This window comes from Lissotriton vulgaris, chromosome 6, assembly GCF_964263255.1.
Source record: "Lissotriton vulgaris chromosome 6, aLisVul1.2, whole genome shotgun sequence".
Taxonomy (NCBI): Eukaryota; Metazoa; Chordata; class Amphibia; order Caudata; family Salamandridae; genus Lissotriton; species Lissotriton vulgaris.
This window is the reverse complement of record NC_141694.1, coordinates 1272224187-1272243310: the sequence shown is the minus strand read 5'-3', so window position 1 is coordinate 1272243310 and position 19124 is coordinate 1272224187. Positions and strand designations below refer to the sequence as shown.

The following is a 19124-nucleotide window of genomic DNA, read 5'->3' as shown; positions in this document are numbered from 1 at the left end:
CATAATAAGAATCTGGCTGTGCATCAGGTTCATTTACTGGGAACGTGTATTGTTCATCTTCACCATAGCCCTCACTTTCAGAGTGGTCTGGAGACGGTGTTGGGCTCCTTCCCAGAGGAGGCTGGATAGGTTCCATGAGGCCTGAGGCGTCCTGTGGAAACTTTTTCTTCTTTAGGGGGATGACATAGGATTCCACCGGCTGCGAAGTGATCTTCCTTTTGTAAAGGGTTAACTTCCCCGTGTCCGCGTCTATGAAACACTCCGAATCCTCTTCTGGGTCGAGCACTTGACCCGAAGATGCCCCTGCCGTAGAAGATTCCGACTTCTTTGGCGTCGATTTCGATGAAAAAGCCTTCGGCGCCACTTTTGGCGGTAGAAGGAAGAGGAGTTTACTTGCGGGCTTGACCGGGACGTCTGCCGCCTTCTGCGTCGATGGCGTTGGCGTCGACGAAGAAAAAGCCTTCTCCCTAATTCTTTGTAGTGAAGCAGCCACGAGAGATGCGTCGGTGACCGATGTCTTTGGCACCGACGAGGTGGCCTTGCCTTCGGATGCGACGCTCCGTTGGTCTTTTGGAGGGATGGACGGCGCCGACCCCGAGTCCTTGGAGCGATGCGCAGATGTCCCCGTTGGAGCCGGGTCTGTGTCGGTTGCCTTGGCTGGCTTTGCCTGCGCCGGCGCGCTTGTCTTGTGCGTGCCACCCTTCTTAGAGGATCTCTCCTCCGGCGCCGATTTTGACCCTGTGGAATCGCAGTGTTTCTTCGGCTTCTGCGGACCGGAGGTAGACGGAGTCGATGAGGCCGCCGGTTTATTTGTTTTTGCCGTTGCGACCGCCATCTTAGGGACGATTGAGTCCTTTACTTTCGGTTTCGGGTCGGCCATTTTAGGCGCAGTCGAGACCGTTGCTTTCAGTTTCGGTTTCGAAACCCTCGGCGCAGCAAGTATGTCCGTGGCCGGGCCAGCAGGCGGGGCCGTGGCTTGCGCTACAGGGTGTTGGGTAAGGCCGACAGGCGATCCCGCGACCCTCTCTTGATGTCCGTCAACTTCGGGGCATAGCTCGTCCCCTGAGCTATCTTCCGCGGCCCCATAAACCATATCGTCGTCCCCTACCTCGTCGACGTATTCAAGGCCTTGACCCATGACTCCGTCGTCGTCATATTCCGGATCAGCCTCGACCTCCGTCTCAGGCGGGGAGATTTGAAGATGATGGCTCTGGTCCTCCTCTTCTTGGTCGTCGAAGATGTTTTCTGGATCCGGGGCCGCCTGTTTGGCGACAAGGCGCACCGCGCGCCGAATCGTGAGAGTTTTCTTCGACCTGAAACTCGCACAGGCCCTGCAACTTCCTTCGTCATGGTCTGGCGAAAGGCATTTATTACAGACCGGGTGCACGTCTATATGTGGGTATTTGGACCCACAGAGCGGACAGAGCTTAAACGGGCTCCGCTCCATGTTGGGAACTTAGTGTCGAGTCGCGATGAGAAGGCCTCGATGTCCGAAGAGTAGTAAAAACTCCGCTGATTCCGGCTCCGAGAGACGGAAGAACTCGAGACCGTACGCAAACAATACCGACGTAAAGAACCCAAAGCCTTTTGGCCGTTAAATTAGATGTTTATTCGGTTCCGACGGAGAGACGTCGAGACCGCATCCGAACCCAATGGCGGAAAAAAACAATCTGGGGATGGAGCCGATGCCCATGCGCACTGTAGTCCAGGGGAGGAGCCACCCATCTCAGGATACTTCGAAGACTCTTCCAGGACAACAATGTGCGATCATCCGGACCCAACACTAGGTGGCGATCTAATGCTAAGATATGAATTTAGCAGCCCACATGCCTCGAACATATATATATGTATGAAGACTGCAGCTGCTACAGGCGCCGGGGAGGAGGGTGGGCGATATGAATGTCAGCAGCCCTACATGCCAAGAACAGATGCATACTGGTAAGTAGCATTTGCAGTTCGAGGCATGTGGGCTGCTGAATTCATATCTGTGCATAGAATACATAGCAGTCCTCCCATTATTGGCGGCCGCCCGTGCCAGCTGCAGCAGTCTGAAAAAGTGTCCTGAGAACAGCCTGACCAACAGCTGCTTGCTGTTTGGAATGCACGTCTACACAGTAATGTTTAGTGAAAGTATGTGTGGTAGACCATGTGGCTGCTCTACAGATATCTTCTAAGGGAATATTACCTAAGAAAGCCATAGAGGCCCCCAGCTTCCTGGTGGAGTGGGCTCTTGGTGGAATTGTGAGAGTGCGCTTGGCCTTAGCGTAACAGATCTGAATGCATTTTACAATCCACCTTGCGATCCCAGCTTTGGAGATAGCGTTTCCCTTGTGGTGTGAGGCAAAAGCAACAAAAAGTTGCTTGGTCTTACGAAAATCTTTGGTCCTGTCAACGTAGTACATTAAGGCTCTTTTCACGTCAAGGGTGTGGAGCATCCGCTCCGCCAGCGACTCTGGGTTTTGAAAGAACACTGGCAACTCAATTGTCTGGTTTATATGGAATTGAGATACAACCTTGGGTAAGAATTTGGGGTTAGTGCGGAGCACCACCCTGTTAGCGTGTACTTGGAAGAAAGGTTCTTGGATGGTGAGCGCCTGCAATTCGCTAACCCTCCGTAGCGATGTAATTGCTACTAAGAAAGCGACCTTCCAAGTTAGAAACTGAAGCTCACAAGAGTGCAGTGGCTCAAAGGGAGGACCCATCAGCCTAGTAAGAACCACATTGAGGTTCCATGCAGGAGCTGGTGGTGTCCGTGGTGGAATGACCCTTTTGAGTCCTTCCAGAAAAGCCTTAATAGCAGGGACCTTAAAAAGTGATAGGTGTTGCCTAGTCTGGAGGTATGCTGCCATTGCAGACAAGTGAATGCGTATGGAAGAATATGCCAAGTTACATTGGTACAGGTGGAACAGGTAACAAATGATGTTCTGAATGGAAGCATCCAGCGGGTCAATATCGTGGTTGACACAGTAAACGACAAACCGCTTCCATTTAGCCGCATAACAAGCTCTAGTAGTGGGCTTCCTTGCCTCCCGAATGATGTCCATGCAATCGGGGGGGAAGATTGAGGTAGCCAAACTCTAGGACTTCAGGAGCCAGATCGCCAGGTTGAGCTGTTGCGGATCTGGGTGCTGAATGTCGCCATGGCTCTGCGTCAGAAGGCTGGGAGTGAGATGAAGCCTTTGATGCGGTACCACGGAGAGTTCCAGAAACGTGGTGTACCATGGTTGGCGAGCCCACGTTGGAGCAACCAGGATGAGAGTCATCGAGTGCTGCCTGAGTTTGCGTGCCACCAGCGGTATCAGAGGTGCTCGGGGAAAAGCGTACGCAAATCTGCCTGACCAGTTCATCCACATCGCATTGCCCTGTGATTGCGGGTGTGGGAACCTGGCGGCCAAGCTTTGGCATTTTGCGTTCTCCTTTGTGGCGAACAGGTCTATCTCTGGATGACCCCACTTTTGGAAGTACGGTTGGAGTACTGATGGATGTATCTCCCACTCGTGCATTTGATGGCTGTGCCTGCTGAGCAGGTCCGCCATCTGGTTGTCTTTGCCTGGGAGATGCTCTGCCATGAGGAAGATGTTCCTCAGAATGGCCCACTTCCACATGCTCTGAGCCAGATGAGACAGCTGCGGAGAGTGTGTGCCTCCCTGTTTCTGAATGTAGTACATGGCTGTCATGTTGTCCGTCCGGATCAACACGACCTTGTTGCACAGGTGTACTTTGAATGCCTTCAAGGCCAAGAAGATTGCCATCAGTTCCAATACATTGATGTGCATCTTCTTTTGCTGTAGTGTCCATAGTCCCTGCACTGTGTAGTGGAGTACATGAGCTCCCCATCCCTGGAGAGAGGCGTCCGTTGTCAGGATAATCTGTGGCACAGGCTCTTGGAACGGTCGGCCCTTGCAAAGGTTCTGTGGATTCCACCAATACAGAGAGTTGTACGCCCGACCGCTCACCAACACTAGGTCTGTTAGTTGCCCATGAGCCTGAGTCCACTGACGTGCTAGGCACTCCTGAAGCGGACGCATATGTAGTCTCGCGTGCGGGACAATGGAGATGCAGGAGGCCATCATGCCTATCAACTGCATGAACACTTTCCCTGGAAGCGAGTGTTGAGGCCTGAATCGTTGGATCAGCGTTTGGATACTGGCGATTCTCACTGAATTTGGCTGCGCAGTGGCTGCCAGAGTGTTTATCGTCGCGCCCAGATACTGCCGTACATGGGCGGGCTGGAGATGGGATTTTGGGTAGTTCAGAGAGAATCCCAGATCGTGCAGGAGATGAATGGTGCGGGACACGTGGTCGGCGCACTGCTGTTCTGTTTTTGCCTGAATGAGCCAGTCGTCCAGATAAGGATAGACGTGGACGTTTTAGCGTCGTAGATGCGCCGCCACAGTCGCCAGGCACTTTGTAAAGACTCTTGGCGCTGTGGTGACCCCGAACGGCAGAACCCTGAACTGGTAGTGCTGGTTTTGAATCGTAAATCTGAGATACTTCCTGTGGGAAGGATGCAGGGGGATATGAAAGTATGCATCCTTTAGATCCAACGTAGCCAGGAAGTCCCCCTGTTGAAGCAGAGGGAGTACCTGCTGTAACGTGAGCATATGGAAGTGCTCCGAGAGAATATACCAGTTGAGGGGCCTGAGGTCCAGGATGGGCCTGAGGGATCCGTCCTTTTTGGGGATCAGAAAATACAGGGAGTAAACCCCTGTTCCCCTTTCTTGAAGTGGGACGAGCTCTATTGCCCCTTTTTGCAGCATGACTAGAACTTCCTGCTGCAACAAGTGCAAGTGCTCGCCGGACATAGGACGCCTTCTTGGAGGTATGTTTGGTGGAGTGGAAGTAAGTTCCAGACAGTAACCGTACTGGATAAGAGACTTGACCCACCTGTCCGTGGTGATGGATTTCCACGCGGGCAGGAACTGCTGGAGTCTCCCCCCGACCGGTGTTGTGTGGTTGGGGGGCAGTGACAAGACGTCACTGCTTGTTGGCGGTGGTGGACCTGGAGCTGTTGTTTCCACATCCCCTGCCTTTGATGTTGTTGCCTCTGTAGCCACCTCTACCCTTGTTGGTGTATGAGGTTTGGGTATTGCTTTTATAATACTGTGTGGATTGCGATGCCTGACCCCTTGAGGTGCCTCTGGTATTGGAGCGGCGAAAGGAACCACCCCGAAACTGCTGAGACTGGAGGGCCCCCATAGACTTAGCAGTGTCTGTGTCTTTCTTCATTTTTTCCAGTGTCGCATCCACCTCTGGGCCGAACAGGTGGTCAGGATTAACTGTTTTGTTCAGGATGGTCGTCTGTATATCCGGTTTGAAACCTGATATCCTAAGCCATGCATGTCTTCTCAGCAACACACTAGTGTTGATTGCCCTGGAGGCTGTATCAGCCACGTCCAGCGCACATTTGATGGAAGCGTTTGTGATCAGCTTTCCCTCCTGAATTAACATTTCCCCTGCCTCCTTGTACTGGTCAGGCAAGTGCTGCAGCAGTGTTTCTAGGGTGTCGTAATGAGCCCTATCGTAGCGTGCAAGTAGGGCCTGCGTGTTTGAGATTCGCCAAATATTAGCTGCCTGCGCAGCAATCCGTTTCCCTGATGCCTCAAATATTTTTGACTCTTTGTCTGGGGGAGGAGCGTCACCAGTGGTCTGTGAGTTCGCCCTCTTGCGTGCGTTGGATACAACCAAAGAGTCCAGTGGCAAGTGTCCCTTGATGTATGTTGGATCCGAGGGCGCTGCCTTATATTTTTTGTCAATGCGAGGATTGATGACACGCGCCCGAGTGGGCTCCTTGAAGACCTCCGTCGCGTGCTTTAGCACTCCCTTGAGCATTGGCAATGTCTTGACTGACTTTTCAGCCACTGAGAAAGTGTCAAACAAAAAGTCCACATCCACAGGATCCGAATGCAGCTCGACATCATGGTTAGCTGCAGCTCTCTCAATCAAAGCGTTGAAGGCTGCCGAGTCCTCCGTCGGTGAGGTCTTTGCCGCAAAGAGCTGCGGTTCCTGACCCGACTGCCGGTCCTCTGGGTCGCCTCCGGCAGACCAAGGTTCATGTTCCTCCTCCGGATCCGAGTACGCCGGATAGTTGTACTCGACCTCCTCGTCGTCACCATCCCCTGCGTTGGAACGCGTTGGCGAATGTTCTAAGGCTTGTGGAGATGCAGGCTCTATAGGGGCCGAAGTACCCGCAGAGTCCTTCTTGTTTTTGAGAGGAATACGAAAATGTTCCAACACCGGCTCCGTAGTGATTTTCCTTTTGAGGAGAGACAGTTTCCCGGTATTGGCGTCGATGATGACCTCTCGACGCTCTTCCTCTGCAAGTGGCTGGAGCCGAGGCTTCGACACCACCAATGACGCTTTGGGCGTCGACACCTCCTTCGAGGGCACGCCTGCCCCATGCCTCGGAGCGAAAGCCTTCGGCGTCGACTTCGGCGGCAGGGTAAAGCGGATAGGCGTTTGCGCCTTTGTCGGCTTCGGTGTGTGCTTCGGCACCACATCCTCTGGTTCGGGAACCACAGCGTCCTTCCGAATCCGTTGCAGGGACTCCGCGACCTTTTTCGTTAAGGCTGGAGAGGGCTTGACCGGCTCGAGCGATCTCCCTGAGTCGGGAGTCGGGTCGGTGAGAGGCACCATCTTCGAAGCCGACACATCACGTTCCTTGTCCCCGACGGCCGGAGCCGGCGAAGCCAGAGCTGTGGAATCGCCTTGGCGCTTGTTCGAAGCTTTCTTCGGGTCATCGACCTCGACCATCTTCGGCGCCGACGCGGCCGCGTCGGTCGACTTCGCCTTCGGCGTCGACCCCGAGGCCCTCGGGTCGGCCATCTTGGCGCTGCTCTTCAAGTCGGCCATTTTGAATTTCTTAGAAATCGATGCCTCCAGAGCCTTCTGTCCCACCAGTGCAGCTTTCACTTTCGGTTTCGAAACCGGAGGTGTGGATCCCAATGGCTTCACTTTTGTTTTCTTTAACGGGAGTGGCGCATCAGAAATGTCCGTGGCCGGGCCCGGAGGCGGGGCTGCCGGACTAGTAACGAGGTCTTGGGTAAGGCCCGAAGGCGATCCCTCGACCTGGGCCGCATGAAGGGGGTTGACCCCTGAGTCTGTTTGGGGATGCTCTTCCTCCGAGCTATCCCCCACGGTGGCAATGGCCCCATCGTCGTCCCCTACCTCTTCGCCGGCTTCGTCAAACTCCTCGTCTCCCGCGTCGTAGGCATCCCCCTCGGACGCGGGGCTAGAGTCCGAAACCTGTAGGACATCGTCGTCTTCAACAAATTCCTCGAAGATGTTGTCCGGTGGGGGCGCCGGGGGTGCCGATAACTGGGCCTGGAGTCTAGCGGCCCGACGAATCTTGAGCGTCTTCTTACACCGGAACTTCGAGCAGGCCATACACCTGGCCTCATCATGGTCCGGTGACAAACATTTGTTGCACACAGGGTGCACATCGAGGTGTGAATACTTGGAGGTGCACACCGGGCACCTTTTGAACGGAGTTCGTTCCATGTCTGGAGCGTCGAGTAGGCCCGTCCGCGCCGAGAGCACGCGGATGGGTAGCAAGAGTTCGGAGCTGAGAAACAGACAAAACCCGAACGAAACGATACCGACGCCAAGCCTAAAGACCTTTTGGTCTCGAGTTAGAAAAGTTAATCAACTATCGATTCCGACAGAGGGAACCGAAACACATCCGAACCCAATGGCGGAAAAAAACAATCTGGGGATGGAGGCGATGCCCATGTGCACTGTAGTCCAGGGGAGGAGCCACCTATCTCGTGATACTTCGAAGACTCTTCCAGGACAACAATGTGCAATCATCCGGACCCAACACTAGGCGGCGATCTATGCACAGATATGAATTCAGCAGCCCACATGCCTCGAACACGTAGTCCGCCCCAACTACGTGAATCTAAATCATCCACTTAAAGGGGCAACATCTTCGTGTTTGTGGATAAATCTTATGTACACTGTCACGATAAAGAATAAGGCTTGGATTAGCATTTCTGCACCGTTAAGACAAAAGTGAAGATATAAGCGCCTCTATTGTGACTTGTAAAAAAACAGGATAAAATTATGAACTATTGGAATATGTTGAAAAATAAAAGAATTCAGCAAAGAGAAAAATTAAAGTTGTTGGTATTCCTGCGATGCAATGCAAACTAATGCTGTGCACCCGGCACAGGGCGAGATGTCGCCCCTTTCAAGTGGATGATTTAGATTCACGTAGTTGGGCCGGACTACGTTTCCCGGGTAGCACGCGAAAAATGTGGAAAATAAAGAACACCAAGGAACGAAGGAACACAAACATTAAAAGAAAGGTGTGCACTCTGTCATTTCTTTCGCACCTCATTTTTGTTTTCCTTCTTTGTCACAAGCTCCATCATGCACACACGTTTAGATGTGGCACTTGTTAGACAAAAAAACACTGACACAGACAGACATCCAAGGCTCTAAAAGGAGGGTTTAATTCTACAATTGCTCAACGGGCTAAGAGGATTCTTAAACACATCAGAAAATACATCAAAGAGATGTCCCTCAGCGCCTTTGAAAAGACGTCATTAAAGCTGGCTGGTGCCGATATTCCCAAATCCATAAACACTAGGACTACTGAAAAACAAACAACAATTCGGTGCTATGGCCGGGGCACTCAGGTGTGAACTTCTGCGTGCAACTTCTTCTGCACAAGACAATAACATACAACACTCGTTTAGTGCCAGCAAATAATGTTTGCGTTCCGGTCGAGCCAGCGCAGGAAAATCCTAATTTAAAGTTTAACAGACAGACGCTGGTGCGTGCTGTGCCACACAAGAGGCTCATTGGAGGCCGTGGCCCAAGCTATGCCACAGGCTGGGGGTGGACAGTAATGAATCAGAGTTTATTACTGCTATAATTTACTAATATACATACTGCTAGTGGAGGTCAGTTATTGTTAAATTGGCCATAGTTTTACCGTAAATACAAGTATTATTGAACCCAGTTGTTTTAGGCTTTTTTTCCAACAACGTACAACGTCTGAATGAGGAGGATGGAAGTGCATCAGTAATATTCTACTGGGAGCTTCTGGGGTAAACAGTGAGGGCAGAGCCCCGTTCTATCATAGGATAAAAGTGAAAGAGAAGGAGACGTGGCTTGAACGGGAATGGAGTAGGACACAGCTCATCTGAGCACCGGGCTCCCATGGGCCACAGAGCCCTTTTTTTTTTTACAATATTCACGGCTCTCCTGATGTCCAGCCGTGCCATGCTGATGCCCCGGGCCAGCCCTGCTGATGATCAACGTCTGCCTCCCAGATCCCTTCGACCGGCGGAGGCACTGAATGCCTCAGCCCGGGGCTAGGGTGCCACTATATACCAGCATTGTGGCGCGGTTGGCGCCTCTTGAGAGACCTGGATGAGCGGAGCCGAGCGGTGTATCCCGGTGAAGAGGCAATGTAGATGGCGGCACAAACAGGAGATCGTGTGATGACTTGCCTTCCACCACTGCTGAGGGCTTCTGAGGCAGTCGTGTTCTGTGGCACCTGGCATTACTAGCCTGCTTTGCAACCCCTGGAGGGGGCCTACCATCTTGCCTGCTGCTTCGTGCTCCCACGCAGGCCTGCCTCACTGAACCCCGCCCCTTTAGCCAGATCCTGGCAACACCGATCTGCTAATAAGTTTTTATTACTTACGGATCGATGGTTACGTGGCGGGCTGGGCCGGGGCACACTGCCTTATCCCTAGTATAAACTGGGCCTGGTGCTGCCTTCTCTCAGTCGTCGGGCTGCCTGCCTTAATGCTTGCTGATGAGGACTCGTGAAGTGCGCGGGTGAGCCAGTGCGTGGCAATCTAAATAAAATCTGCGCACGCTCACGCTGCTGCACTGCCCCTACCCCGGAAAAACTAAATCCAGCCCGATTAGTGTCCCACTCGATCTCCCGCCCACCAGCTAAGGGCAGTGGCGCCAATGTCATGTGAATGGCTCATGCGGTCACGGGAGACATCGAAAGAACACTCTGCACGGAGTTAGTGAGGAGAGGTATTTAATCAATTAAGTCTAGTCAACCAAGTCAACAATATAATGCAAATGTGACCTGCAAGCAGCAGATGCGTAGACCCAGCCCTGCTAAGTAAGTGCTGGTGCTAAGCACCGGAAAGCACCGGCACAAATTAAGCACTGCTCTAGAAGCTGTGTCTGCTGTGCCTAGTGCACATCTTATGGAGTTATTTGTAATCACGTTGCCTTCCTGTATTAGGTCAGAAGCCCTGGTTTTGTATTGCTTTGGCAAGTGTTGCATGAGTGATTAACTCATCATAATGAGCTCTATCATATCTTGCTAACAAAGCTTGAGTGTTAGCAATTCTCCAGACATTAGCAGCTTGTGAAATGGTGCGTTTTCTGGAAGCAACTAAAGGCTTAGACTCTTTGTCAGGAGGTGGAGCATCTCTTGTTGTCTGCAAAATTGCTCTTTTTCTCGCATTTGACACTACTAGTGAGTACAATGGCAACTGTCCTTTAATATATGCTGGATCAGTTGGAGCCGCTTTGTACTTTTTTCTAGTCTGGGATTAATTACCCTTGCTCTGACTGGGTCCTTAAATATTTTAGGTGCATGTCTTACCACTCCACTAAGTATTGGGAGTGTGGTTGTGGTCTTACATGATGACATTAAAGTGTCCATTAGGAAATCTTCTTCCATTGTATCTCTGTGGAGGTCTACCCCATGGAAATCAGATGCTCTATGAATGAGATGCGTAAACCCAATAGTGTCATCTGGGGGAGATGGTCTAGACAGGTATACATCATCTTGTGGCAGATCAGGTGCATCTGGTGCATTTTAATCTTCCCATGGGTCACCTGATGGCCCAGGAATATCATCTGGGTCATTAATGTCATCCATGTGATGTTCACTCTGTATGTCCTGTGAGTAACTATCCCCATCATCCTCATCTTGTGGTATAAGATTATGTGTACTAGATGGTGAATGTACAGGAGAAATTTCTACTGGTACTTCTCTTTCTGGTGAAGGGATCCTCATTGGTGAAGTTTGAGCATTATTTTTTAGAGGAACTGGCGATGTTTTAGGATAGTCCATTTTCCTCTTTTCAGGCACAGAAGTGATATGTCTAGTCTTTGGATTAATATGAAGAGTTTTTTGCTTTGGATCAGGTAAAAAGCTCTTCTACTGGCAAATATTTTTTCGGCGCCGATTTATATGGTATGGGGCCGAAATGCTTAAGTTTAACAGTGTCCATTGTCTTTGGAGCAGATTTTGGTTTCGGTTCTGAAGACCTTTTTCCTAGGATCTGTGCACTTTGGATCCAGAGCTTTTGTTCCTGGAGTACTTTTCAACTCATCTACCTTCGGAGCCGAAATACGTTTCGGTACCGGAACCTTCTTCGGGTCCACTTTTTTCGGAACTGGGGTGGTTTTCGATTCGGTAGCTTTGGAAACCTCTTTCGGTGCCCAACTTGCTTTCGGTTCGACCACTTTCGGTACCGAAGGATGCTTTGTTGCCGGTGTTAATTTTGTCTTAAGGACCTTTTGCTTTTCAGGACCGACAGACTGACTCGAGCCAGAGTCGACTGGAGGCTTTTTTGTATTCTTCGCTGCCGAGCCAGAAGGCGGGGCTTCGGAAGGTTTTGGTCGATGTGCACCTGGACCCGAAGGTGGAGGTGGAACTGAAGCCTGTCCCGGTATGGTGGGGTGGACAGGGTCGACCTCTGTACTCACGACCTGTTGACGAGCTGGAAGATCTTCATCTTCGGATTGATCCTCGACTCCAGAAGCTGAATCCTCTGCTTCGGAAGCGAGGTCTTCGTGCTGCTGTTCTTCGGCGTCTACTTCAATTGGAGCCTTGTCTATGATGAGGTCTGGTGTCGACGAAGATGACTGGGCCATTACTCTTCGAGCTAGACGGTCCCTGATTGTTTTCTTGGACCGGAACGAAGCGCAGGCCTCACAGTCTCGACTCTCGTGCTCTGGAGATAAGCAGAGATTGCAAACCTCATGAAGTCCGGTGTAAGGGAATTTGTGTCCACACAGAGGGTACTTCTTGAAGGGTGACAAAAACAAAAATCCTTTCTGTGTTATTCAGTCCCTTTGTGACCTATAGGCCTACACACAGATACCCGCTAATCATACTTCGTAGTGACACAGATTATTGATCTTACAAGACACTGGAATTACTTATATCTCTCAAATTTTTATTTTTATATATAAAATGATTTGTGGTGGTTAAAATACATTCATACATATTTAGCAAAACATGTTACATTTATATTCTCAAGTCAGTGCTTTTCGTTTCCTATACAATTCATTTGCAATACAAGACTGAGATAATCCTTCAGTAATGAAAAATTGTTTTGATATAAATCACAATTAAATAAATACAGTTTTTACAATCAAACTAAATTAAAAACAAGTAAAGTCCTTTTGTCGACGAGTTTCGGTGCTTTGTTCTAGGTTTTGTAAACCCCTTCCTCAGGAAAGAGCTTTATTTAAAAACAGGATTTCTTAATTTTCTGCAACTTTGTAGGTGTCTCTCTTGGAGTACTGGACCTTGTGACTATATATTTGGTCCTCCTAGTGGAGACTAGACATGCATATGTCCCACGGCTCTTAAACATTCAGGATCTCGTTAATTCTGTTCTTATGACCCTCCTCATGCGTACATCTTTAATTCTGTGCCGAGTTTGATAAAATTATGGATTCTTCAGTGCTGTTCTGGATACTAGGAAGATCCCCCAATACTTTATTTTACTTCTGAATAGATCTCCTTGCTAGGTACCGTTCATGGGGAATTTTCAATGTCTGCCTCAAATCGATCCGTCTTTGGATTCTTCAGTTTTTTCCTTTACACAAGTATCCGTTTCAGTGGCACTTCTTCTCTCGTTCATGGAATGAGCCATAGGCCCAATGGCGCAGTTGGGCCCGACGGCCCAGACGAACGCTGGAATCGAGAAGTGAAGTCTCTATTCGACGCTGGTAACAGGAATCAATGTCGACTACGATACCGATGGTATTTTGATTGATTTATGGATTCGAAAAAAGAGATCGATAACTGGACCGAACGATGAACAAATCCGAGCCCGATGGCGGGAAAAAACTATCTGAATATGGAGTCCATGCCCATACGCACTACAATCTAAGAGAGGAGTCATCCAACAAACAAAGACTCTTCCAAAACAACAACAAAGTGTTATCACCCAGGCCCACCACCAGATGGTGATCTAATGCAATAGTGTGTGGTCTGCAGCCCATAGGCCTTGAACATAATAACTTTGAAATGTGACGAAATAATTATTATATTAATGTGCAATTAGGTTGTACTCTATGTGGAGCTGATGAAGGGAAATTTATTAAGTTGTACTCTATGTGTAGCTGATGAAGGGAAATTTATAGGTCTAATATAAATGTGAGATGTGTAGGTGCAGAACCACAAGCTACTCCTAGATGTCCCTTATGAGCATCATAAACTTGGAACATATGGTAAATCCACCCTACCCATAATGCATTGTACGGAAGACAGTACCGCAGTTCATCAATATATATAAAATTAGTAGCTTTGAAAAGTGACAAAATAATTATATTAATTCCGTATTAGGTTGTACTCTATGTGGAGCTGATGAAGGGAGATGTGCAGAGAGTAAAGTAATCACTGCTAACCTTGTTTAGGACCAAGTGGGTGTCCTGTCTGAAGGCCTTTAAGAAAATAGTGCCTTGAGGTTGTGATTAAAACCTAGGGCGTAACACATAAGAGGGGGTAACCTCATGGGAGGTTACAAAAAGAGACAGGGAGTTACTAAGGAAGAACTACAAAGCCGAATAACCAATGAATAGCCATTATTTACAAAGGACAGGGACAGGAGCCAATTAAAAAGATGGGTAGGAAGTAGGCAGAGCTTTATTCACATATCCTGAATACAACATTTCTCGAAGAGACAGGGCACGCGCTGCCTAGGCGAGACCTAACGACAAAAATGGTGAAAAACACTTTGGTAGACACAAGACATTCACAATCTGTCTTGGTTGCGAGAAAACGACATGAATACCGGTGGATTTCATCAAGTTTGAAAAAAAAAAAAAAAAGGTATTACTATAACACACAAGCGCAGTTTTTAAATTGATAGATACAATGGTTTTACCTGTTGGCCCTGAGGACTTTGCAAGATTTGTGCTACTGCAGTCAGTGTATCTGAATTGGGCATCTGAGTACCCCATGGGTCAGGCATACTTGCAGAGATGTTCGCATTCGGGACAGGGGTTACTGGTGTTCCTTACAATGAAAAAAATGGAAATATTTAATATGGATAGAATTCAGATTAAAATATACTGAAAAAAGAAAAGTAAACTGTTTGAAAATGAACTACATTTCTTAATAATTCAGACATGACATAGTTTGCCATAACAAACTCCCCGACCATATACTCTTCATAGCTTTACTGCCCTTACAATGTCTAAGAACGGACACTGTAGAGGTACAGGGCTCATGCACCAGAGGTATAGTGCATCCTGCTAGAGGGGTGGCCTACTGATACCACAGGTAGTGGTTTGTAGGTTTGGCACTCAGGGATATGTGCCATGTAGACTCTTCACTTTGTTCTGCAACAAAACACGCAGCCTGAAAGGGTGGAGAGTGTGAGAGAGTGTGAGAGAGAGTGTGTGTGTGTGTGTGTGTGTGTGTGTGTGTGTGTGTGTGTGTGTGTGTGTGTGTGTGTGTGTGTGTGTGTGTGTATGTGAGAGAGTGTGTGTGAGAGAGTGTGTGAGAGAGTGTGTGAGAGAGTGTGTGAGAGAGAGTGTGAGAGAGAGTGTGAGAGAGAGTGTGAGAGAGAGTGTGAGAGTGTGAGAGAGAGTGTGTGAGAGAGAGTGTGAGAGAGAGAGTGTGTGAGAGAGAGTGTGTGAGAGAGAGTGTGTGAGAGAGAGTGTGTGAGAGAGTGTGTGAGAGAGAGTGTGAGAGAGAGTGTGAGAGAGAGTGTGAGAGTGTGAGAGAGTGTGAGAGAGTGTGAGAGAGAGTGAGACTGTGAGAGAGTGAGTGTGAGTGTAAGGGAGAGTGTGAGAGAGAGTGTGAGTGTATGTGTGTGTGTTAAGGAACAGGGCCTCTAATTCTGGCACAATATGTGCTGAAACCCTTAGAGGCCTTCCCTGGTCACAGTGCCCTTGGTACCAATGGTACCTTTAACAAAGGACTTACATGTGGCCAGAAAGTTGCCAATTGGGTTTGCAGTGTTACAGTTTTAGGTACAGAACATAGACTCTGGGTACCTGGTTAGCAGGAACCCAGGGTACACAATCAAAGAGCATTAACATCGGGCAAGGGAGGGGGGGGATCAATGCAAAAAAGGGGCACTTTCCCACAACCAGCTTCCAAGAAACCCGGGAGACAGCAAGCCCTTCGCAAATTGCCAGCAATCTCCCCTGGAGTAGAGGAGCTACTCCCCTGCACTCCGCAGGCAACGAAAATGCAAAGTCCGGAATACCGAATTGCAGCTTCCCTGTCAGCCCAATGTAGTAATCTCCCAGGAAGAGGACCCTGTGCTCCTGAAGGTCAGAGTTGTGCCCCTGCCAAGTGAAAGCACACCAGGTCTAACCGGAGTCGCACAGGACCAATACCTGGGGTACCTGACACTTTGCAGCAAACAGAGCCCATGAGAGTCCAACCCGGTTTGTGATTGCACAGAGAATGAGCAGCCATCGAGGGACATCAGCATCGCAGAGAACACTTCCAGAGTGGCCCAACTGTCCTGATTTTTCACCTTCAACCAACGAAAACCGCCAACCGCAAAGCCCTAGGACACACAGAGCCCAAACAAACTTACTACTCGCAACCCGAGCGACCCAGCCTGGGTACTAAAGAACCAGCTGTGCCCCCTTGTTTCCAGGATTCTTGAGACCCGAGCCCCCCAGTTGGAAGCTCCCAGACTTGTCCCCAAGTTCCCCTGCAGTCTGTTTCTCAGTGATCACCCTTCTTTTCACTGGCGTAGCGCACACAGCAACCAACCCATCTAGCGCCGGACGCCCTAGGGAAGGTAATGAGTAACTGCTGGTGATACTTAGGACCTTGGCCCCCTATAATCCCTCTTTACACAGTGTATCTCATTTTGGTCCACTATATAAAGAGCCAGCTTCCTACATACCTGAATCATTTAAACTGTCCGGTTCAGCACAAAATGTTTCAATGTAAAGGGAAATACTATCTAAAACATATTGCATTTACTATTTAATGTTTCCTATTTAAAAATGCTGCAATAGAAGAAAAAGGGAAAATAGTTGATAAATGATTATTCATGCTGGCTAATTTGCAGCTTTATTTTTTCTTATATCTATAGTAAAAATGCCCATGCATTGTGCACAAGCTGTTGACAGCCAACAAGTGTGAACTTAATGCAGGAGGACTGTGACTTACCCATGATAACGTGTGGAGTCAGGGGAGAGCCAGGGCTTGTTCCCTGGAATTCCTGACTCCGAACCCAATGCTTAACCACCTGAGCAGACCGCCTTCCTGCAAGCAAGGAAACAGGGAACATTTTTAATAAAAACAGGAGAGAGACTCAAATACAATAATTCAGGTAGAAAAACCTTGTTTCACTCTATTTCAAGTAGATTCAAATATTTTATTTGAATGTAATGAGAAAGATTACAAAATGTTTAAGAAATGCAAACCCAAGACTTGCAACTTATCAAACTTTTGGGAAACAGGACAGAATCAGCCTTAATCTTGTATCAGAGGCTTCAATGCACTAAGCTGATATGAAGATCCTCTTCCTGTTTGCAGGGACATAATATAAAGACCCTAGATTTATATAAAAAAAAACAGAAGTGAAATCCTGGTCATCAAAATAACGGAAAACCAATCTTAAACCTTTCAGACATTGAAATGGAGATGTACACAGCTTGCTGTGAGTGGACAGATTCTTTTACAACTAAATTTAGACTCCGCATTCAATTAAAGAGTGGCCTACAAATCTAAGTCATATGCAGACAGGTCAGTCAGGACATGTTTCTACTTTATATTCTTCTATCTGTAGCAATCAATTCACAAAGAAAAAGAAAGTTTAAAAAGCCGTGATCTTGCTAGTCCTATTTCAAACACATTACTATCTTGTGCCAACAAATGATAAATCTCAAAAAAACTTTTCAGTGCTGTTGATAAAAAGATTTAACAAGCATTTGCAATGCAATAGGTCTCGCATTTGCAAGAGTTGGAACAATTGGCATTGTAAATTACAATGCCTTTTATTTATGTTTTTTGACAATCCGCAAGCGGTGCGTAGACACACACTCTGTACTTAAAGTCGTTGCTTACGAGAAGCAAGTCTGGCAGTAACTGCGCCTCCTAACTGCCAGTCTTGCTTCTCATAAGCAAGGACTATGAGAACAAAGTGTGTGTTTATTCACCACTAGCAGGTTTACAAAAACAAGTTAAAGGCATTTTCATTTAGAAAGGCAATAGCTCAAACTCTTGCAGATGTGAGACCTATTGCATTGCAAATGCTTGTTATTCCAACATCCAGTTTCTGAGGGCTCCGTCCTCAGTCGAGGCAGAACCAGACCCCTGACCCTACATTACTGTAGAACTCGCCTGAGCCTATCAATACTGTAAATCTTCCCTTCTCATAAGGCTGGGTTGGAGATCTGATCTCCGGAGCCCCTGCATGGCTCACTTCGAGTCCCTGCAAGGGTCACTTCCTAATAGTACCATCGCCCTCCCCAACAACCCCGGTGCATGCTTTTATAGTTCCTACATGACTTCCTCCCCTACTAAAGCGCTCGCATTCACCTCACCTCTATATCCCGTGGAGGGCCCGAGGCCCCTGACACACTGTACGTTGCTAGAGGCATGCAGGCGAAAGGCATGCGCCGCAAAGAACTAGCCTAAGTAATCAGGAAGGAGGAGGCGGGCTACCTCGAAAAACGAAGGTACATTCTCTATTTTTATCAAAGAAGACTCTGGGGTGAGATGGAAATAAATGTGTGGAGGGCGTTGACTCAACGGTGGCCACATTCCTTTAGTTATAAATGAGAGGATGTTTTAAAAATAATACAGAGTCCAAACCCGTCCAAGATTTGTACATTGAGGGGTAGGCGGTATGAGAGCCGCCCGTCAGCCATAACCCGGCAAGGGTTTATATCCCAGGAATTCTCCTTCATAGAGTTAAAGGTGGGATTACTGAACATCTGCCCCAAATAAGTGGGCTGGGGCATACAAAGAGCTACGACTGCGGGGACTCCAAGCGATAGGGTGAGTGATATGTAAAGAATTCCCACACCGGAAATGGTTAACTGATTTCAGAGCTGCCAAGTTAGGGAGCTGCAAAGAGCACTGTCGCACACTTGTCAAAATGAAAGCACCGCCAATGTGAACAAGCTGTCGCCGTTAGAGTGAAAGCATGGGGCAAGATTTGTGCGTACGCTGGCACAACTCCTGTCCTCTGCACGAGTGCACATCTCCTGCCCCACGCATTCACTCTCAAGACAACACCTTGTTCACATTGGCGGCGATTTCATTTTGACTGTATACTGGGTCCAGAGGGAATTGTTTGCCCATTTCTCGATCAGTTGAGTTTTGTGATCAGCGAGTTGAATCTTCCTAGTGGTGTATTCTCAGTTAGAAGACCCTGAATACTAGTATAATTTTGGAACTGGATTCGTTTTATGTGAGACCATGGCCAAAAGGATGAGCTATGGAGAATATACTTTTGTCAAGCTTATTAAAAGATCAAAATATAGGCATCATTTAAAAATTATGAAATCTCAATGTGTGTTAGAGCAACTATATTCAGTTATAATAAGAGGAGTGTCCCTTATTTGCTGTTGTGAGTGGGGCATTTTTTCTTCACTCAAGAAAGCGTAATCTCCACGACGCAAGGGCTATCTGTAAATGAACATGAGATTATTACAAAAAATATTGAGGCTGGGGATCTACAACCAATCTCCTCCCTCACTCCCTCCACCTTGTAGTAACACCTTGAGTCTTGAGTTGAACTGCTCACTATATGACCTAATACATCTGAACATAAGACATGTTGAATTTGGAATCTAAACCGCTTTGTAGATCTAGAAGAAAGCATGGCTCTCACCAAGTTATAAGTAGGACAACTTTCAGTAGGAAAACACACTAACAGGTATTTTCTCTCAGTTATCCCTAATTTCTACAC

At 48.2% G+C, this 19124-nt stretch overlaps 1 protein-coding gene across 1 annotated transcript in view; it reads right to left on the bottom strand.

Moving 5' to 3' along the window:
- SCAF8 (SR-related CTD associated factor 8) overlaps nucleotides 1-19124 on the bottom strand; it is a 948526-nt gene that overhangs the window by 627194 nt on the left and 302208 nt on the right. The window contains exons 6-7 of the mRNA XM_086927396.1: nucleotides 16373-16468; nucleotides 14115-14245 (exon numbers count right to left, since the gene is read on the bottom strand). Coding sequence (XP_086783522.1) covers nucleotides 14115-14245; nucleotides 16373-16468 — 227 coding nt within the window. The remainder of the gene's footprint in view (nucleotides 1-14114; nucleotides 14246-16372; nucleotides 16469-19124) is intronic.